Consider the following 23,420-nt stretch of genomic DNA (forward strand, 5'->3'; position numbering starts at 1 on the left):
CAGCTTTCGGTTATGAAGAGTTGTCCCAGCAGCTTCATTTGGGGACAGATTCCCTAGAATTTCCCTATTAGCAGATACAGCAGTACTTCAGCTTTCCCGTTGGGTTTTGGGGAAGCTAACCTTTCCGTTTTGATCAGTGGAAGTATATTTGGTACATCTTTGATACATTTTTAGGACATCAGTTGAACCAAGCTAAGCACAATATAAGATATTCTCTTCAATATATGTACTTCATCATCCAGAATTATTCTGCCTTTTAAATCTGTTATCTTTTAAGCCTGTTATCCTTCTGAATTTCACAGTCCCGTGTTCATTTTCCGTCTGCTCTCCTGCTGCACAAAGACTAATATATCTCTCTCTTTTAGAAAAATTAAACTAGTTTATAATAATAATGTATCACCGTATATAAAACTAAATGGTACAGACTATAAAAAGAAAAGTAAGTTTCTCTCCCCCCGCCGCCCTGTTCCACATCACAGTTTCTTGTTAATCTTTCCTGAAATTTTCCATGTACTTACAAGCATATATAAATAGAATTAAATGTGTGTGTTTATGTTTTAAAATATTATCCTGCACTGTGCATTTTTCTTTAACTCTGTGGGCATCTGTCCATGTGGGCACACTCATTTCAGTGACTGTAACCTGACCCCAGCCTAACAGCTCCCTCTCTTGGTGTCACACCCGTCTCTTCTGTGACCCCATGATTGGCTGCCTTGCCTGCTTTCTCACTAAGCACCACCGTCTGTCTCCCTTGGCCCTTACTACGTTGAGCATCTGTCCAGCGAATCCCCAAAAAGCCTCGGTTAGTCCCATTAACCCTCTTACTCCAGCACCGTATCTACACCGTGAAGCACTGGGGGAAGACATATTGTACACCTTTAATTCACAGGTTCATAGTTTCAGCCGTAAATATGTCCTCTTAAAATGTTTTAATTTGAGATTTTCTACCGTAAAGATGCCAGAGTTTGTTTTTTTTTTTTAATTTTTCAAAGACAGTAGATTTGAAGGCCTAATGAGATGAAGTCACTGGGAAAGAAGGAACTCAAGATATATGGACATGGGTGGTATTGAGTAGGGCAAGAATATTAATTGTATAATATTTCCCTGATGTGATATTTTGAAAGATTACTTTGGAAATTGTTGCATTCTTTTTATAGCAGAGGGTGATTTTCAGCATATTTATTAAATTGTATAACTACCTTAAAATACTCCTTTGGTCTCTCAGTCCCATCTTTCTGTTTACTTATGCCTTGATCTTAAGAAATGTTGGAAGGCGGGAAGAGCATCAGTAACACCTTCAGTGAACTTGAGGGACAACAGGAGTCTCTAACAGTAAACAGCAAAATATGCAAATCCATAGAGAAGTTTTGTCCCTTTGGTGTAGACTTTAAAGGCAAATTACTTCTTTAGTAGGCTTCTACTCAGGGTTCATTTATTTTTATGTAAAGATTATGCCTTGCTTATGCAAAAGACCCTTCTTTTAGGCCTAGTGCTTTTTTTTTTTTTTTTTGGCTGCGTTGGGTCTTTGTTGCTGTGCGCAGGCCTTCTCTAGTTGAGGTGAGCGGGGACTGCTCTTCGTTGCGGTGTGCGGGCTTCTCTAGTTGTGGAGCATGGGCTCTAGGCATGCAGGACTCAGTAGTTGTGGCTCACGGGCCCAGTTGCTCCGCAGCATGTGGGATCTTCCCGGACCGGGGCTCGAACCCGTGTCCCCTGCATTGGCAGGCGGATTCTTAACCACTGTGCCACCAGGGAAGCCCAGGCCTAGTGCTTTTCAGATTTAATTTTGTCCTAGGAGTTGAGGTAAAATAGAAGAACAGAAGGAGTGTTTTAAAATGGAGAAAGAATGTGCACCTAACATTTTCCCGGAGTTTTCTAGAATTTTTTAGGATCAAGATTTGTGCTAAAACAAGTTCTTTAAGCCCCAAGCTTAAAGAGACAGAGCAAGCATTTCTTAAGATCAAGGCATAGGTTAACAGAAACATGGGACCAAGATACCAGATTTTTTTCCCCAGGGCAACCATAAATGTATTGATGTATTTTTCAGCATTGATTTCAGTATTGATACTTTGTCCTTTCTTTTCAAAGAATTTTGCCTTATTTTAGATCTGCAGTAAAAATAATGGTAGCAACCAGCAACAAAACAAAACCCCAAATCTGCTTTGCCGTCTTTTATCGATGACTTTTGCTGAGGTCAGGAAAAAAACAGTGCAAGATATCGTGTGCATTATGTGAAGCTGGAGCCACCTATCATAGGATTGTAAAATCTCAAGTCTAACCACTCATATTCACTCATTCAGTCAGTTAACACAACTGCTGAATGTCTTTCACGTGCCTGGCACTGTGGTAGTTGTGGGGTACCGCAGTGAACCAAAAATTCTCTGTCCTCGTGGACTTGTATTCTGATGGGGAGAAGGAAACAAAACTAATTACTGGAACACATGGTGTGTCAATTGCTGATGAAAGAACTATTGAAGATAAATCAGGGAAGGTGGATGGAGAATTTTCAATTTTAAATAGGCCAGAGAAAGTCTCACCTGAGAGGTGAGCAAAAGACTTGAAGCAAGTAAGGGAGTGAGTCATGTGAATACGTGGGGAGAGGGGAGGATGTGGTGAAGGAAGCAGCAAAAGCAAAGGTCCTGAGATGTCGCTCGCCCGATGTATTCAAGGTACAGAGAAAAACTGGTGCGACTCAAGCAGGTGAGCAAGACAGAGAATAGTGGGAAATGAGGGCAAAGGAGTAATAGGACCACATCGTGTAGCCCACTCGTAGGCCATTGTAAAGACTTTGACCTGTACATCTGGGCAAGATGGTTAGCATTGAAGGGTTTTGGGTAGGGTTAGATTTTAACAGGATCACCAGGACTGTTGCAGTGAGAATGGACCGTGGGAGAGTGAGAAGCCAGGAGGCAAGTTAGGAGTCTCTCACAATCAGTCCTGAAAATATGCCTGACTTGATGGTGACTCAGATCATTGGGGTAAGGGTGGGAGTTGTGAAGCGGTCAGCATCTCAGAAACTGGCTGTGTTTTGAAGTTGGGGCCGACAGTTTGCCGAGAGGTGGGATGTGGGGTGTGGAGTTTCTGTTTTCTAAGATGGGAAAGTCTGGGGGTAGAGCAGGTTTGGAGGGAATGGGGAAGAGTTTGTTTTGACATGACGTGAGATGTTTGGTAGGCATACAAGTAGGGATGTTGAGTTAACAGTTGAAGATGCGTGTCTGCAGTTTGGAGGAGGGGTTCAGCCTAGATACTTGTATTTGAGAATCATTAGTGTGTAGTTGGTATTTGAAGCCAGGAATTGATGAACTCCCCAAGGGAGTGGGTAAAAATAGTGAAGAGAAGAATTCCAAGGACCCGGCCTTGGGGCAGTTGGTATTAATGGGTGAGGAAGACGGAGGAGGAGTCAGCAAAGAAGACTTCGTCATAGGGCTGTTGGGAGGGTTACATGAGGTAATAAGCGTTTATTACGATGGTTAAGTGTCATCTTTAGGGTTGCTGTTTTCCTTCACAATTGAACACACCGTTGACTTGCCTGAGCCCAGTGAGCGTCGGACTGCGGTGTAAGATTTGCTACTTTTGTGGTAACTAATAATGTCTCTCTTCTGCTTTAAGTTTGACACTTATCCCTCTGATTCCTTAGTATATATACGTTTGTTTTTTTCATTTCCCAGTCTTTTAGATGGAACCTATAAGGTTCATATAAGATTTAAACTGTTAAATATTTACATAAATATTGCTGTATTCACAGAATAGCAATGCCTTGAGAGCGAAACTGTTGGCTGACAGGTGGCAGCAGTGAACTACACTTGAGACATTGGTTTGTCAGAGGATGCAGAGTAACTGGTTTAGGGACTTTAATAAATAATGTATAAAAGGATGGACTACGTTGAAGTGAAACACACGCAAGTTGGGGGTTTTTTTTACTCCCTGTAATAAAGTTTGAATTTATTAAAAGGTGTATTGGACTATATATAGTTACATTATGGAGTATATATAATTAGTTTAATAAATTATAGCCTTAAGAAAACTAGGAAATAGATTTTTAAAATTAAGACGTAAATAGACCCTGGTAAAGTAAACCTACATTATATAATATGTTGTGAATAATATAATGTGTGTGTGTTCATGCTCATGAAATAAGTCCTAGACTCCAGAATTGGAGGACTCCTTAGTTTTTAAACTTCGGTTTAAAAAATTATCAATTTTTGTTTCAGCTTTGTTATTACATAACATCCTAAAAATTGACAATCTTCAAATGTGAGTAAAAAGAATCACATTTATTCTGATTCTAGACATCCAGATTTGACGACTTCTTGTGTCATCACAGTCTGTATTGTTCACTGCTGAACCTCCATCACCTGGTGCATAGGAGACACTTAACAAACACCCACTGAATGAATACATAGACATAAAACCTTACCTGTTTATTAATAGAAAGTCTTCAAATCCATAATTTCCAAAACATTATCAGGGGACATTATTATGGAGATACTGATGTTGTTTTGTTCTACGTGTGGGTTTTTTCCCCTCCTAGGGCTCACTTATATTTAGGAGATGGGTTGGTTGAAATTATCAAAAATAAAAATAAAAACTGTTACTTATTAAAAGAAAAATTGATGACTTAGGTTTTTAGAGAAATGAATAAGATTGAAATTTAAATCTGATTGATCTGTGGGGAATTTCTGTATGTTTATTATTATTATTAATGCACTTAGGTAATTTAAGGAGACCAGTGCTTTTACTCTATTTGTGTTACAGGCATGAAGGACCTGGATATTTTTTCTTAATTTGCTTTCCACTTTATTTTAATACAGTTTACATTTAATAAGGAGGAGACCTGTAAGCTTGTTTGTACAAAAACGTACCATACAGAGAAAGCTGAAGACAAACAAAAGTTAGAATTCTTGAAAAAAAGCATGTTACTGAATTACCAACATCACTGGTAAGACGTGAAGATTTGGGATTTTGGGCTTTTTCCTTTTCAAGAAGAAACCTCTGTTTCATTGAATGTGTAAATACTTCATTGACTCTATAAAAATAGCAAATTAATTTATTTCCTTTTTTTGTTATTAGTAATATGAAGCAGTGACTTTTATTTGCCAGAGGATTACTAAGGTTGACAGCTTAAAGTATCATCATTTTCTGCACTTAGATTATTGTAATATCTGGTACTTGTTTAGGTACACAGACCTGTTTCCTAGAGCACTTCTTTTATTCATACGTAGTTAAAAGGAGCATATTTATGCTTTGGGAAAGGACCTGGATCAGTCTTCTAGAAGAATACTGTTATATTTGCAGGCCGTGAAAAAGACCATAGGAAAACAAAATTTAACTTTCATTTGATATTTGAGAAATAGCATCTTCTTCCAATAAAAATACTTGTAATTTGTGTAATCTGTTTTTTATTTTATAAACATGATGTAACATTAACAATGTTTTTACCAGTTTGCATCATAATCAAAAAGCATTTAAAACTTTTTTTTTGCTTCCCCATTAGTATTTACTTACTATACAATATTAAAACAGTATTAAAAAAGGGTCTTGAAAACCCAACTTTTCAAATATAACCAATTGTTATTCTTCCAGATAATTTTGCCAGCAAATGCCTGTGTTCTATGGTGGTCATGGTTTACATATGTTTTGCCTCTTCCAAAAAGTGTAAGGTGCTGGAGGTGGTGAACAGGAAGACTATCTTCATAGACTTCCTCTTGAATATTTGTCCTGTCACTATCTCAGATTGACCCGTTTTCCCTCACTTAGGGAGGTGAGAACCATTGATTTCAGTTTGGACATGACCAGATCCTGTGGCTCAGTAGGACTGTTGGAACCTCTCATTCCCTCTTGCCTCCTTGGTTTCTCCCCATCCTCCCCTCTGTACACGTGGAACAAAAAAGTCCTAGAGAGGGGCAACCCTGGGTCACATGCCCATTCATGAACGAGTCTGTGATTAGGGTGATTCACTCTGATTGTCTAGACCTGGGTAAAATACAACTGAACTACACAGAAATGAGTCTCCCATAGCAGGGCTCTGTTAGAAGGAAGGAAACGTGCCCGTTACACTTGCATCAGCTTCTTTCTCATCTGACCCTCAGTGCTAACAGGAACTTGAAAGTCTCCTCCATCTCTTCATTTCTTTGGTTTCTGCTAAGCCAAGAGCTTTTTTCCTGTAAGCTACTGTGAGAATACTACTTAATTGCTGAGTTAATGTAACTCGGGATACATTTCTCATTCATCAGTAATTGAAAAGTTTCCCTTGGTGTTTTCTCTTTGCTTAAAATTGTTCTTTCCGGCCTTCAAAATCATATTTAAGGCTCAGTCCTTATGAGCCTTAAGGCTCATTTTCACCCCTTCTACCTCCATTTACTCTGGCAGCTGGCCGTTTGTTGACTGAATTGAAAGAATGACTCTTTAGGCCACTATGGGTGATTTTTAGCTTTCTCTTCTACCCTCTGTTCTTAGAATCCTGTTTAGAGTCTTCCTCTTAAAGATAATAGAAGCACCTCTTCTTCAGTAGATTCCTGACAATAAAGTACTTAGAAATATTTTTAACTTATTTATGATGCAATTAACATAGGTACTATTTTGATCCCAAGATGCTTAATAACAAGAAGAATAATTTAAAATAGTTGCAAACTTAAACAATTCTGCCTAAAAAAATAAACTGGAACAATGCTGGTGGATAGTGATTTTTGTAGTTGAATCAGAAAAGTTTATGATTTCAGGTCTGAATCCATTAACAAAAAATCTAAGCCATATCACAGATATACAGTCTGGTAATTCTAGGCAATGGGCTTTAGTCCTTAAATCAGTTCATTACACATTTAGAAAATATTTGATTCATATTGATGAATTTATATGAACCATTAGTTGAGTATATTTCTGTCCTTGGCTGGCTTCAGACATTTTTACTATGTAATTTGATTTTAAGCATAGATAGCAGAATTGACAGAGATAAAATAGCAGGAACCCTTAGAAATATGAAAGATTATAAAAATTATTTTCTATTACTCTCAGCTTCTTTAATCCTGCTCCCCAGAGGTAGCACTATTATTTCTCCTGTATGTTTCCAGATTTCTATGCACATGTAGGTATATAAAAGAGTATGTACCTTTTAAAATAACAACGGAATTATTGTACACATTATTCTGCAAATTGATCACTTTGTTTAAGAAAATATGGGCATTTTTCCATGTAAAGCACATCTATAGATCTATATCTACCTCATTCTTTTTGTAATGTATAGCATTCCATCACATGAATGAACTGTAGTTCTTCCCCCATAACACTTTAACCACACTACCTTCTGAACGATTAAAATGACTGATTATTAGTTAGTGCACCAACTCATTGTTCTCATTATAGAGAACAGTCAGTTAATTAACAATAGTTAATTTTCATATCTAAATTGATGAATACTTTTAATTCTTATTTGGGACTTTAGAATGTAATTTGAGGATCTTCTTGGCTTACTCTGTCAATAACGTTAAGCTACTTCTTGATTCTTGAGGCTGACTGATTTTTTTTTTTTTAATAAATTTATTTACTTATTTATTTTTGGCTGCTTTGGGTCTTCATTGCTGCACGCAGGCTTTCTCTAGTTGCGGCAAGCGGGAGCTACCCTTCGCTGCAGTGCACAGGCTTCCCGTTGCAGTGGCTTCTCCCTTGTTGCTGAGCATGGGCTCTAGGTACACGGGCTTCAGTAGTTGTGGCTCGTGGGCTTAGTTGCTCCGCGGCATGTGGGGTCTTCCCGGACCAGGGCTTGAACCTGTGTCCCCTGCATTGACAGGCAGATCCTTAACCATTGCACTACCAGGGAAGTCCCCTGACTATAATGTTTTGATACCAGCAGCAGACACTTGAATTCCCTGTACTCTGCAAGGTTTGTGATTATACTTTTTGCCTAAGTTTCCAAGTCTTTGTGACATTTTATTTATAAAAGTGTAATTTATTTAACTAGTTATCAAAGTATTTAAATTTTTTTAGTACCATAAAACCACCAGACTCTGGCTTATTGGACAGAGAGGGGTCTTTGAAGATATTTTAGTCCAGTGAGTACTACCAATCTTGGATCCCAGTAGGCTGGCAACGGGGAATGATGTGCTATTTTCAAAAATTCAAAACCCTAATTAGATAGTGTAAATTAACTTATGTTAAAACTATGTGAAGAAAAAAAAAAAAAAACTATGTGGAATAACCTAAATGCCAAGTTTCTTTGCTTTTGGCTGCACTTTTTTTGAGTGTATTGTGGCCACATGGTTTATTCCATTCTGATCAGAAACTCTAGAAATTAATTTATTGGGAAAATTGAGTTATTAATAAATGAAGCTTGACTGCTAGAAGTGTTTCAGATGGAGCCCATGAGGGTAGAGGGAAATAATGGAATGCAGTCCTTAATGGTAAAAAATTGGGGCCAGTCATTCGACCTTTAACCTCTTGAGTCCTCTTCTTATACTCTTTTTCACTGTATCAGATTGAAAATAGAATTTTTAAATATTTTTGGTGTTATGAATTTCAATAGCTACTACTTCCCAATTTAGCAAGGCAGTAATTGAAAATTATATTCTTTAAGTTTTCTTACATTTACTTCCAAGGGTTTGTTGGGTTTTTTTTGTTTCCAGCCAGGCAAAGGTTATGTCAAGGCATTATATAAATGATAAATTTAGGACATTCACCTTTAAAAAAAAACCTAAATTGCCCCTTAATTCTCATTTTGTAACTAGCACTATAATTTTATGTAGTACTCTCTCTGATATGATAGTGTAAAGATATTAAAATTAATATATTGCAAGTATATATTCATTGATTGAACTTCATTGTCTATCTAAAAAATTAAAGCAATTAACTGATTCTTGAGCCCTCCAGAAAATCTGAATTATTTATATTATATAACATGGTTTTCATGCTTCTGATATTTTAGTCTTTTCATGGGAACTACTAGCCTGCTGGCTATAATAATAAGCAACTTAACAGTGTAGGTGATTCTAAAATTTAGTACATTGGGTACTATTAAATAGCATTTAAGTGTGACGAGACGTGTTTTATTAGGTCATTAACGTACACCCTGGGTGAATATAGAATCATAATTTTACTTCCTAAGGCATACATTAATTCACAAATAAAACATGCCCTGGAGTGTTGTCTTATGACTGTAATACAGCTAGTATATTTTTAGTAATTTTTAAAATTTGTATCCTGTGATGTGTTTTGGGCGTAGGGGACCCCGTGCTCGCACTTTAATGTAATTATACAGGACTACAAAATTTTATTCTTTACTTTTATCCTTTTTTTAAAAAAAGTTTCTTTTCACTATAGAACTTGAAAGGTTTATTTCTCTAACTTTATAGCAGCATTTCTTTTAGACATAAGTTGGATTTACACGGTTTTAATAGATGATACTATAATTTTCACTTTTTCGCGTGGCCCTTAAGTTGAATATTTCCCCATATCTTGCAGTTATATTCTTCTCCTTTTTATTGAATTACCTGAGTAATAAAAGACGTTTGTTTCTATACTATTCCGTAAACTCTTCCCAAGGAACTAAATATATTGCTTTGCACCTATTCAGAGCTTTTGAGTGTTCACTGAAGGTAAATTATACTTAGGTGTCTAGATAATGGTATTGTTATATTAGCGATTGCAGTAAATTAATTTATTTAATTTACTCCCTTTCAAAGAAGGTATAGAGATTTTTTTTCCCACTACAGTGTGTCAGATATTGGCACAATACTATTACTTACGAAGTACCACATTTTATCAAAATTCTTTGATTGTAGTTTTGACACCTTAAGGCATTTTTAGACATTTAAATTTTACAAAGTGTTGACACAGATTTGGGAAGTAATTCTTAGTCATGTTTGGTGGTTTCTAACTTGACTTTTATTTCTGTGCATAGGATTGTGGATAATATGCCGGTAACATGGTGTTATGATGTTGAAGATGGTCAGAGGTTCTGTAATCCTGGATTTCCTATTGGCTGTTACATTACAGATAAAGGCCATGCAAAAGATGCCTGTGTTATTAACGTAAGTTTGTGATAAACTAACTTATACTATTTTTTAAAATATGGCTTTTTGGTAAAAGGCGTCAATCTTTATCTGGACAAAAATTGTTATATTCATCGAATGAGTGCAATTCAGATGTTCTGAAGGACAACTACTCGGTCCTTTTTTTATTTTTTTGGCTCTGATGTGCAGGTTGCAGAATCTTAGCTCCCCAACCAGGGATTGAACCCGGGCTGCTGCAGTGAAAGCGCTGAGTCCTAACCACCGGACCACCAGGGAATTCCCATACCTAGTCTTTAAATTTAAGCCAGATTAACAATTCATAACTCTAGAACTAAAATAATTCAGATTCAGTTCAACATTTACTGGCAGTGTCTCTTATATGCTAAACACTATGCTATGGGCTAGGACTTTGTATGTTCTGACTCTGTTAAAAGTTAAATTCATAAGTCTTACATATTAAAAAAAAATTCATGGTTGACTGCCAAAAAGACCTCATAAGAAGTCCATGAAATTTGTATTGCGAATTTAAGTCCATAGAATATTGTATTGTAAAAGTTTGGTATTATACCTTTTTTAAAAGGTATTAATCTTTGAGGCCATTCTTTTACAATTTAAAAAATAATAAAGTGAAGACATTAATTTAGAAAGTAATCAAAATTATTGGGGATATATATTAAATTTTGTATAATGAAGTCAACCTGATTTAATCTCTTAATAAATATGACCTGGTAGTAGAAGTTAGCATGAGCTCGATCATGAAACTGGTTATTTGGTTAATGCTTTTGTGAGAGTTGACCAAGGACTCTTGAATAATTTAGGTTATTGGTTTATTCTGAAGTTTTAAACTTCCATGGAGGAAAAGTGTTAAAATGTGTAACATTTAGCATGGTCATAACATATAATATTTAAAATTTTATTTTTTTTATTTTCTAAGGGAAAAGCTAGACAGTAAGAGATGTCTTGTCAGGTACTTTTAAAGTTTTATGTAAAAATTAAAACATTAAAGAAGTGTAATTTGTACCTCTGCCAGTTAATTTTGGCTTATAAAGAGTTTAAGCTTATGGAGGCATAACTCTCCCAGACTTCAGACAATACTGCAAAGGTACAGAAATCCAAACAGCATGGTATTGGTAGAAAAACAGACATACGAATCAATGGAACAGAATAGAGAGCCTAGAAATAAACCCACACACCTGTGGTCAATTAATATTCAACCAAAGAGGCAGGAATATGCAATGGAGAAAAGACAATCTCTTCAGCAAGTGGTGCTGGGAAAGCTGGACAGCCACATGTAAATCAATGAAGTTAGAACTCTCCCTCACACCATACACAAAAATAAACTCGAAGTGGCTTAAAGACTTTATAAATATGAGACATGACACCATAAAACTCCTAGACGAGAACATAGGCAAAACATTTTCTGACATGTTTTCTCATATAGTAATGTTTTCTTAGGTCAGTCTTCCAAGGCAATAGAAATAAAAGCAAAAATAAACAAATGGGACCTAATCAAACTTATAAGCTTTTGCACAGCAAAGGAAACCATAAGCAAAATGAAAAGACAATCTACAGATTGGGAGAAAATATATGCAAATGATGCAACTGACAAGGGCTTAATTTCCAAAATATACGAACAGCTCATACAACTCAACAACAACAAAAAAAAACAATCAAAAAAATGGGCAGAAGACCTAAATAGACATTTCTCCACCCAAGACATACAGATGGCCAGTAGGCACGTGAAAAGATGTTTAACATCACTGGTTATTAGAGAAATGAGAATCAAAATACTACAGTGAGGTATCACCTCATAACGGTCAGAATGGCCATCATCAAAAAGTCTACAAATAATAAATGCTGGAGAGGGTGTGGAGAAAAGAGAACCCTCCTACACTGTTGCTGGGAATGTAAGTTGGTGCAGCCACTATGGAAGACAGTATGGAAGTTCCTTAAGAAACTAAAAATAGAGTTACCATATGATCCAGCAATCCCACTCCTGAGCGTGTATCTGGAAAAGATAAAAACACTAATTCAGAAAGATCCATGCACCCCAGTATTCATAGCAGCACTATTTATAATAGCCAAGACATGGAAGCAACCTAAATGTCCATCAGCAGATGAGTGGATAAAGAAGATGTGGTATATACACACACACAGTGGAATATTACTCCTCCATAGAAAGGAATGAGATAATGCCTCTTGCAGCAACGTGGTTGGACCTAGAGATTATCATACTAAGTGAAATGCATCAGACAGAGAAAGTCAAATATGTATCACTTACATGTGGAATCTAAAAAAATGATACAAGTTAACTTATTTACAAAATAGAAACAGATTCACAGACATAGAAAACAAACTTATGGTTACCAAAGGGGAAGAGGGGGAGGATAAATTAGGAGTTTTGGATTCGTTGATACAAACTACTATAAATAAAATATAATAAATAACAAGGTTGTACTGTATAGCACAGGGAACTATATTCAATATCTTTTAGTAACCTACAATGGAAAAGAATATATATATAACTGAATCACTTTGCTGTACACCAGGAACTAGCACAACATTGTACTTCAATTAAAAACTATACTTCAATTAAAAAAAAAAAGTTTAAACTTAAAACTTACACATTTTTATGGGGAAGGATTAAAATTCTGTCCAAGTTCAAATTTTCTTACTTGTTTTGGCTCATTTTAAAATTTTACGTTTTGACTCTTTTATAGCCAATTTTCTACCACTAACTTTAAGTTCTGCTCCACAGTCAGAATTCCATGAAAGAGATACATTTTACATCTTTAACCATGTTGACATCAAAATACACTACCATGTTGTTGAAACTGGATCCATGGGAGCAAGATTAGTGGCTGCTAAACTTGAACCAAAAAGGTAATTATACAAGAGATAAAAATAAATAACTGTAAGTGAAATTTAGACCCAAAGAATAAATATTTTGGGACCAATTAACTTTTTCCTTAATCAGTATTCTGGCATATAATTTGGTATTTTAATTGATTTTACTAAAACTCCCTTTAGCATGATTTGTTATTGAGTTATGGGCTGCCCAGAGAAACCATACAAATATTTATTTGCCTGTCATGGTAAGTAGCCAAGGTGCCTTTTTGTTTTGTTTTTCAGTCAGTTTTTGACAGCTTTTCTATGTCAGCTTGGAATGGAGAGCATAAGTGGTTAGGACCATGTTCCCTTTTACAGTGGAAAAGCATTACCTCAGATATTTGCAGCTTTCAGAGGCCCAAATGAGCTGATTAGTGTGTCATTTCAAAAGTTTCCATGCAATGTTAGATGCCAGTATGTGATAAGTCATTGAAAGGGCATCTCTTCAAATTGTCAGCTCTTTTAGTGTGAAAGTACTCCTCAGTTATTTGTGAGATGCTTCTTTGAGTATTCTTTTCTTTGCATGACTCCCCACCCCCCCACCCAACTGATACAGCCATTTTCTTGTGCCACTAGTGGTAAAGCAATGCATGCCATAATAGGATGGCAGTTAATTTAAACTCCCTCAGTGTTTGTTTTGATTTCTTTAAAGATTATTTAATGCTCTTCAAGTAATGTTTTCCAAAGTTTGGTTCTTATTTTGAGTAACAATTTTGTACACTTATAATAACTAAGCCGTTTATTTATATGAAGTAAATATTTGTACTATTCAGTGTGATATGAATCACTTTTGACTATCAGCAGCATTGTGAAATACGAACAAAATCTCTAACCTTTACTCCATTTTAAAAAACTATTTTATCAGCATCTTGCCAAAATGTTTCTTCCCACAGCTTCAAGCACACCCATATAGATAAACCAGACTGCTCTGGACCCCCCATGGATATAAGTAACAAGGCTTCTGGGGAGATCAGAATCGCCTATACTTATTCTGTTAGCTTCCAGGTGAGTGTGATTTTTATCTTTAGTATAACTCAGAAATTGATTTTAAATTCATATTACTTAAACTAATTAAAAATATGATTAGCTTGTCAAATAGATAAGCTTTTAATGAGTTAATTTTTGGAATGAGTTAATAGTTTGTCAGTGCACCAGGCAACATAATTGCACTCAAAACTAAGTCTTCGTTTAAATAAGAAGTATGGGGAATTGGAGAACTGAGCCTGATTTAAAGTGTTAAGCCATAAGAGGTACAAACAAGGCAAAAGGTAGAAATCAGGCATGAAGGATAGTATGAAAGTGTCAAAGATATGCAACAAGCATTTGGGCAAACAACACCATTTTTAAAATCAGGATTTGAGTGTAAGCTTAAATGGAGAGTTTCCTGATGGTAGATGATCTATATAGGTTCCTAGGTAATTCAAGGGAGGGTTTTCTTAGGAGGAAAGTAAAAGTTCATTTTATGAGAATCTTGGGCAATATTCCACCTCTATTTTTAATAAACTATCTTGGCAATCCAATATAGTTGTGACGTTTACTGTCCCTAAATACTGTGTAATTTTGCAAGCCTGGTGCAGTAAATTGTACATATTTCTTTCTAGGTATTAAGAGCTCAGTGTGGGTGACACCTGCCAGATGCTCAGGGTACCTAGGTTAGACTCTGGTCTGGTTAGATGTCTCATAGGTATAGATAGATAGCATCAAAGAGAATAAAGAATAAGCTATTCCACTCAGTTTTCTGAAAATAATTAAATACTCTAAAGCTCTAAATCTTGACATTTAAAATAAGCCTTTGCTAATTAAGATTTAAAGTAAGACTTTAAAAAAATACAAGTAACTAGATACTTTTAGGAACTCTTATTTTTTATTTACTGCTTAATTTTATCCTAATTTTCCTGAGACTTGAGTAAATCTAGGTCCATAAGTCTCATGACTAACCCAAGTTATGATAATGCGGAATTGTATCTGTTGACTGGAATGTTAAGCTGTGAATGGAAATTTTTGGATTCCTGATATGCTTCATTGGCAAATTCTTATTTAAAGAGTGTGTGTGTGTGTTTTTAAATCCCTCTAGGAAGATAAGAATATCAGATGGGCATCTAGATGGGACTACATTCTGGAATCTATGCCTCATACCCACATTCAGTGGTTTAGGTAAGAGTATAGAATTAATCTTCTTTATGCTCTGTCCTTATTTTATTCTCTCTGCCTTTGAACATCCCATTCACTCTGATTCTCCAGTTATTCAGAAGGCTGGGCTTTTGAATTAGATAGACTTGGGTTCAGTCCTGGCTTTCAGTCACTGGTTGTGAGTCAGGCTAGATCACCCAGTTTCTCAGAGTCCATTTCTTTATTTAGAAATAACCTGTCTCATGGGACTATTCTGAGGATTGAAGGAGGTAATGAAACAGAGCATTTGAGCACCTTACCTGGCACGGAAGAGGGCTCAATAGACAAGCCGCTGCGGCTGTTACGACTGTTTATTATTATTATTATTATTATTCTCTCTTCTAAGCATGACTCAAAACTTTTATCTAGAGAGCTGTTCATGGTGCCATCACTCTCCTTTTCCTACTTCACTGACTAATCTTTTTTGATACTCATTAATTTACTGAGTAACTTTGTTTTTCCAGTAGATTTCTTGAGGGTACAGACCAGTCCATTGTTGATCCTTGCAGCTTATGTTGCCCTAATTTGGGCACAGTAGTTATTAATGTTGACCATGGAGAAAAAAAATTCTAGTTCTCAACAGACCACAAAATTATGATAAGTACATACAGTTATCAGTTACGTATCCACTAGAAGGCTGTGTAGCAGAACACAGTTCATTGAATTTGTTGGATTTTAGGTCAAGTTTTTAATTTGATTAATGCTGTTTTAATGTTACTCAGTAAATAGTTTTTAAAGAGCTTTGCTGTTCTGAAGATTAAGCTGTAGATTAATCCTAACATGCTTATTTCTGCAGCATCATGAATTCCTTGGTCATTGTCCTCTTCTTGTCTGGAATGGTGGCTATGATTATGCTACGGACGCTGCATAAAGATATTGCCAGATATAATCAGATGGATTCTACGGTGAGTGAAACATCTGAACTGTTCTTTGGTCTGCCGAGGACAGTCTTTATTTTTTCTTTGAAAAAAATTTAAATAATAGCTTTAGACAGAATCTGCTTTTACAACATTCTTCTCAAAAGTTACCCTGAATTCACATTTTCAAATAAGGAAATGATCCTTAAGGATTGGTTTTCTGTAGAAATTTAGTGACCGCAGCTCTCAGAGCTGAACTGTTCACGGCCTCGTCTGCATCAGTAGAGGGTGCAGAAAGGGTGCAGGTGCACAGCTCCAGCTCTGCCCTCTTTTCACTTATGTGCCATCAGCTCTGTCAGAGTCTCTATTTCCAGAAGACATTCCGTTTGTGAAACAGCAAAGTTGAGTAGAATAGCTCCCAAGCAATTTTTATATGTGTGTATGTTTAATTTTTTTAAATTAATTTAAACTGAATTTTTATCATTTCAACCTTTTGGTGAATTCAAAGTAATTAATGCCTCAACTTCATTTATTCGCATTTTAAGTTGCATAATGTTTTATATTTTATACCTTTTAATTTCCTAGCAGCTCTTTAACAAAATTTCCACAGGAATTACTACTTGTAATGAATACATAAAACTCAGATTTTCATTGTTTTCTCTTCCCCAGCTTCTTAGCTCCCCCCATCTCTCTATCCTGTTCTAATTAGAAAAAAGAACATATTAATGTTTAGAAGCTTTTTAGCACTTGTACTCCACAGTTTCTTTTCCACGATTTTATTGATTGTGTGCCTTATTAAATATTTGATTAAAATAATTTCACAATACTTTGTTCATAATTGGCAATTCCAAATAATTGCTGAGTTAATGGAATTTTTTTCTTTATTTGTACAGAGGTGGCTTTGGGGGACAGGCCAGGAAACCCTATTCCAGTCTTGCTCCCATTCTTTCCCTCCTGCCAGTCTCTTATCATAGCCGTCAGAGCGTATCTGTTCAGGGTCATTTCACTCCCAATCACAGCCCTCCAGTGACTTCCACTGCACTCAGTGAAGCCATAGTCTTTACAGTGACCCATAAGGCTCTGCAGTAGCTCTTGGAGCTCTGCTCCAGCCATGCTGGTTGCCTTGGTGTTCCTCAGACACATCAGGCGGGTTCCCATCTCCAGGCCTTTACAGTTGCTTTTCTGTCTTGCTCAAGTGTTCATCCCTCAGAGAGCTCGCTCACGTCTTTCTGGTCTTCGCTGAGATATGATCTTCCCAATGAGACCTTCCTCACCATCCCATTAAAATTACATCCTCTCCACCCACACCCCACATCCATACTTCTTATCACCATTTAGAGTACTATATATTTTACTTATTTTGTTTATTGTCTGCCTTTCCAATGAGAAGGTGTACTCATGAGAAGAGGAACTTTTCTGTTATACTCACTGTAGTATCTCTGGTGTTTTAAACAGTGCCAAGCATATAGTTGGTGATCAACAGATATTTGTTGAATGAATGAATAAACAAATTAGCCCTTGATGTACCAGACTTGATGCATTGCTGGGCTTATGATAGGTTAAAAAAAAAAATGGGTATCCAAGGACTTCCCCAAATCCACCCCATCCCCCCAAATTGAGTGAGGCCAGAGCAGGAAGCAGTACAAGCATGAGAAGTTGAAGTTCTCCTTTGGGTCCGTGCTTATATCAAGTTTTTAACCAATTGGGACATTAAACCTTGGGTCAGTGGTGAACCTCGATCTCCTATGTATTAAGCCTGGATTCTTGAAGGGGAGCAAAATGGTTCTAGGTTAGTACATGCCTTCTGATTCTCAGCAGAATCGAGTAGAAATACTCTGAAGGAAAGTCTCTCAAATTTGGATTTGCAGGATTCCCCCCATTTAAGGTCAATAAAGTATGATCTATTAATCAGAAATTCACAAAAATTTACAATAAACAACAAATTTACACCAGGTCCCAAAGATTTCAGATGTTAAGATTATTAATTACAGAGTATAAGATATATGAAAAAGTAACAGCTACGATTTTCCAGCACAGATGAAAGGTAAGAATCCATAGATAAAGGATGCGCAATGTATCCAAAGTATAATAAATAAAATGAAATCCACACCTAGATCAACTGGGCAAAACCATAGAACACCAGAGAAAAGAGATCTTAGAATCAGCCAGAGGGGAAAAAGAGTGAGCATCTGCAAAGGAAAAACAATTAAATTGGCCATGGAAGCTCAAAACATAGTATTTTTAAATTAGCAGTGAGAGAAATTAACTATTTACATAGAATCATGTACTCAGAGATGCTGTCTTTCAAAAATGAAGATGAAATACCTTTTTCAGACTAACAAAACCAGTTGACCACAAACAGACCTTCACTTGAAGGAATGTCTGTAGAAATACTTTAGCAGTGAATCAGTCTATCAGACCTGAAGGAATTACTATAGAAATACTTTAGTAGAAAATAAATAAATAACAATCCTAAAGAGAGATTTAGGAGGATTGGTGAACAAAGAAATTCCAAGTAAGTATTTTCTATATATAATAATAATGAGTCTAAATTTGGAGGTTAACAAAAGCGTATCAACAAAGAAAAAATAGATTTGATGAATACTTTTGGATTAGGGGGGTGGCCATCTAGAAAAAAATAAGGTAGATTCCGACTTTATTGCTTATATTGAAATGATTAATGATCTAAATGAAAATGTGAAACTATGAAATACTAGAATGTTATTTTTAAAATTTTGTCTACTGCTCGCAAAGATAGAAATTTGATTGGGAATTTGGGGGAGGGATACAGATGTACCCTGGATGAAATGTTAAGTGAGGAGGCTTAAAAAATACCAGGGACCAAATTTTGAAGGGCTTCTAAGCTGTGCATTCTGAAGGTCATTGAGAAGCTGTTGAAGAATATTAAACAGCAGTGACATAGCCAGATTCATGTTTTAGGAAAATCACTTTGAACATTATGTGGAGAATCGTTTGGAGCCGGGCAAGACTGGAGGCACAGAAACCAGTCAGGAGGCTGTTAGAGAGTTCGCAGAGATAGGGGATGGTGGCAGGGAAGAAGTAGGGAAGTGGGGAGATAGATACAGAGGGTGTTCAGGAGGTGGGATGGAATTCTGATCGACCAGTTGACTGTGGAAAGGGTGGAAGAGGGAGAGAAGCCAGTGAATGACCCCACGCTTCTGGTCTGAACCACCCGATTAGTTAAAAGGATCTTTCTGGTTCTGTATTGAGAATCAACGGAATGGAGACAAGGGCAGAAACAGAGACTAGTTTAGTGAAGTCCGTGAGAGCCAGGTGAGAAGGGATGGTTTGAACCAGGGGCTAGTGGTGGATCCTGTGGATATATTTTAGAGCTAGAACTGTAAGAATTGTTAAAGGATTGTATGTGAAGTGTGAAAAAAACAAAAGGAGGCATCAAGGATGACTCTAAGGTTTTGGGGATTGAGCAACTGGAAGGATAGAGCTTTTATCTACTGAGGGAGAGTGCAGGTAGAGCAGGCAGAGGCGGGGAGAGAGAATCACTTCCACTGTGGATAACTCTGTTCAAGGTGTCCATTAAACAACCCAGTGGAGCTGTTGATTAGGCAGGTGTGTATGTGTGTCTGGACATAGGGGAGCAGTTTGGGCTGGTGACACAAGCTTATTAATATTTTCACAGCCAAGCCTACTATACAAGCAAAGTAGCTATGAGACCTAATACCATTTGCTTGTTTTGGAGATTAGTAAGTGTAGGTTAAGAAGACTATAAAAAAAAAAAAAAAAAAAAAAGAAGACTATAGAGTATGACTTAAAATCGCCATCAAATTGGATCATAAAGCTTGACTTATTAGACTAGAACTAGGTATCACATTATCTTTGTGTTTCTTCTTAAAGTTTCTCAGTAACTATATTTATAGACCTTAACACACAACATTCCTTTCAAAATAATTCAAGAAAGCTATAAAGCTCCATGAGTCAAGCTTTATACTTCAAAACTGAAATAAATACTAACATTTGTAAGGTTTTTTTTTTTAATTTCCATATCCGCATATTCAACAGTGAACAAACTGTCTAGTTTTCTTGGTGATACCACATGGCACTTAAACGACTTTATTCCCTTTTTAGGAGGATGCCCAGGAAGAATTTGGCTGGAAGCTAGTTCATGGTGATATATTCCGTCCTCCAAGAAAAGGGATGCTGCTGTCAGTCTTCCTGGGATCAGGGACACAGATTTTAATTATGACTTTCGTGACTCTGTGTAAGTGTTCCGTGAAAATTACAAAGTAGAAATTACTTTCTCTAAATAATTATTTGAAATCCAGTTTTCCTAAGTTGTAGCTAGGCTCGGTTGTTTCTGAGAGTCCCTTTGGTTCTCAGAATCTGGTTCTCAGAATCTTTGGCCGTAAGTGACCTGGGGCAAGGTTCGCTGTGCCAGAAGTTGACTCTTCATGTCTCCCTCACAGCCGCATAGAGACCGGGCCTTTGTTGTGGGAGCACTGCAGCTGCAGGTGACTAGATCCTCAGAGACCATCTGGGCTGCAGATGACTAGATCCTCAGAGACCATCTGGGTCTGAGTCTGGGCAGCCTGGCAGCAGGGTCACGCAGGTTGACTGTCCTGTCCCACCAGAGCGTAAGATTTCTTGGCTTCCACTGAGAGAGAAAGAAGAAGGGGATGGGACAGGAAGCTCTTTGTAGACCTTTCCACCTTGGCAGGATTTAGGAAGCAAGACCTCTTTCTTTCTCTAGCGATGTTCAGGAAAGATCTTCCTACACAAAAAGTCTCTCTTCCTTGTGCCACCTGAAAATCTTCAGAAATTTTATTAAGGTTTTGTCAATTAGGACAATCTTTTTCTTCTCTTTTTTTAAAAATAGAAATCCCTTAGAGGTGTTCATCAGCTGCTGGAGTGGCTCCGAGACTATTCTCTGGAAATATATTAATGCCATGGTCTTTCAGTTTTCCTAGTTACAAGAGAAAAAAATGTTTATGAAAAGAATTTTCTGAATTATGCATTCATTTCCCCATGTTTCCTTTATTGTTGCGTGCTACTGATGAACAGTAGCACGTGAATGTTACTAGAAGAATTCAGAAACCACTGACCTTTCAATAATTTTTTTTAGCAAACATTTGTTCTTATGTTTGATTGCATATTAAATGCCTAATACTATAATCATTTTCTGCTAGTAAAATTGTTCTAAGTTTTTATGATGCAATTAACCACATAAATGTTTGGGAAGAGAATTATCAATGCCAGATGTCTGGCACCTGAATAAGTTTGGGGTTTACTGATTTGCACCTTTCGGCTCTGTTTGAAGACTAACTAGAACATATTTATCTACTAACAACTTACATAAGGAGATGCCGGTGTGATGGGTGAGACTAGCATTTGTAAGTATATTTTACACTGAAGAGGGTACGTTGGGAAAACGGGTCATGAAAGAGGTTTGGACACAGGCGATTGCACGGAATCCCCAGAGAGCTGAGGTGGCGTTAGAGCAGAATGGATGCTTGAGGGTGAAATTCTGCTTTAAAATTTTATTGAGAGCTGCCTTCTGCCCCTCTCCGATCTTTGTTGGGGTCAGCTAGAAAGTGAACTTGTAAGGAAGGAACGTTTCAGAGAGCCTAGGTTAGAAAATGATAGGGATTGTTTCCCTTTACTGCTCGAATATGGACTGTTTTGCTTCAGAACAATCCATTTCTCAGGCCTGGGAGGAATTGGGGGTGGGGGGTGCACCTTAGCTGATATTCCAGTAGACCGTCTAAAGTTACCCTGTCTGGTTTCCTGTCATCGATCGTGAGCTTCTCCTCTTCAGTTGGTGCTGATCAGAGGGTGTGCAGTGGTGTGTGCTTGGCTGTGTGCACCCAGGGGAAACACTGGGAACTTTGGTGCTCCTGGGATTAGAAAGCCACCTGCATCTGTTCTTGGATTTCTTTCTGAGAAAACCATAACTTCTGACTTGCAGTTTAAAGCTAGGAATTGCTGTAAATATAAGATAGTACTTCTTTTCTTATTAGTTGGGAGGGTTATATAGGGAAGAACAAATAAAACGAACTAGCTGAATAAGGGTAGGAACCAGAATTTCCCAAGTCATTGACCAAGCCCTTCAGTAACTTGTGTTCACAAAGCGAATAGTACTATGAAATCTTTTTTCCCCTGTTTTGTTCTTTGATTAGATTCTGTCTTATCTCTTTATGTTTTAATGTTATAAGGTTTTTTTCACCCCAGAGGACTCAGTATTGTTTTTACAAGGAACAAAAAGTGAGAATATTTTATAGTGGGAATATTTTTTATTGATGTTAATTTTAAAAGCTGTACTTGAATCTCAGAAGAGCTGAAAGCACTCATGAGCATCCAGCGAGCCTCCACGGATAACAGGAAAGGTGGGGTCTTATGGACCCTGACAGGAAACTTCCAAATTGGAGCTTGCTTTATGTGTGATCCTATAGATACAGTGCCTTAAACATTACTAAGTTTCAGTGTGGTTGCCTGGTAAGAGAGCGTATTTTCATGAAGTTGTATTTAGTTTATTGTTTAAAAAATGAGAGGGGTCTTCTATCACTTCAAAGGAAACCATAATGAAATTCATAACTTTACTTTTTAGTTTTTGCTTGCCTGGGATTTTTGTCACCTGCCAACAGAGGAGCGCTGATGACCTGTGCTGTGGTCTTGTGGGTGCTGCTGGGCACTCCTGCAGGCTGCGTCGCTGCCAGGTTCTATAAGTGTAAGTAAAAGCCGCCCTGCTGCGTGTTCAGATCAGGAGTCTAACCCGCTACATCAGTTGTCTGGGCCTTTGTGTCTGGTAGTTGATGCTCTTTAAACAATACGTGTTATAGGTGTGTATCCTTATTTCATGAAGCTTGTGAAGGGGATGACTGTCCCTAGATTTGCTCGTTCAAACATGCTTTAAACAGTGGGTTAAACAAATTTGGGCGCTGCTTATCCATCATCCCATCTCTCCTTCTTAAGTTTTGACATCACAGGTTTGGCTGAACAACTTAGATTTGCTACATTCATAGAAACATATTTAGACTAATAAAGGAAAAAGTGTACGAGTGAGTATCACTGATTTATTCATTAAAACAAGTAGTATAGGGCTTCCCTGGTGGTGCAGTGGTTAAGAATCCGCCTGGTGGTGCGGTGGTTAAGAATCCGCCTGCCAGTGCAGGGGACACAGGTTCGAGCCCTGGTCCGGGAAGATCCCACATGCCGCGGAGCAGCTAAGCCCGTGCGCCACAACTACTGACCCTGTGCGCCTAGAGCCCGTGCTCTGCAACAAGAGAAGCCACTGCGGTGAGAAGCCCGCTCACTGCAAGTAGAGAAAGCCCGCGGCACAGCAATGAAGACCCAGTGCAGCCAAAAATAAATAAGTTTTAAAAAACAACAAGTAGGGGCTTCCCTGGTGGCGCAGTGGTTGAGAATCTGCCTGCTAATGCAGGGGACACGGGTTCGAGCCCTGTTCTGGGAAGATCCCACATGCCGCGGAGCAACTAGGCCCGTGAGCCACAACTACTGAGCCTGCGCGTCTGGA

At 37.4% G+C, this 23,420-nt stretch overlaps 1 protein-coding gene across 1 annotated transcript in view; it reads left to right on the forward strand.

The window, feature by feature from the left end:
* The window catches only part of TM9SF2 (transmembrane 9 superfamily member 2), a 56,655-nt gene that overhangs the window by 16,105 nt on the left and 17,130 nt on the right, over window positions 1-23,420 (forward strand). The window contains exons 4-11 of the mRNA XM_036831533.1: window positions 4,809-4,936; window positions 9,887-10,016; window positions 12,757-12,881; window positions 13,781-13,892; window positions 14,962-15,041; window positions 15,853-15,961; window positions 20,018-20,150; window positions 22,494-22,613. Of these exons, the coding sequence (XP_036687428.1) occupies window positions 4,809-4,936; window positions 9,887-10,016; window positions 12,757-12,881; window positions 13,781-13,892; window positions 14,962-15,041; window positions 15,853-15,961; window positions 20,018-20,150; window positions 22,494-22,613 (937 nt within the window). The remainder of the gene's footprint in view (window positions 1-4,808; window positions 4,937-9,886; window positions 10,017-12,756; window positions 12,882-13,780; window positions 13,893-14,961; window positions 15,042-15,852; window positions 15,962-20,017; window positions 20,151-22,493; window positions 22,614-23,420) is intronic.

Source organism: Balaenoptera musculus, chromosome 18 (assembly GCF_009873245.2).
Source record: "Balaenoptera musculus isolate JJ_BM4_2016_0621 chromosome 18, mBalMus1.pri.v3, whole genome shotgun sequence".
Taxonomy (NCBI): domain Eukaryota; kingdom Metazoa; phylum Chordata; class Mammalia; order Artiodactyla; family Balaenopteridae; genus Balaenoptera; species Balaenoptera musculus.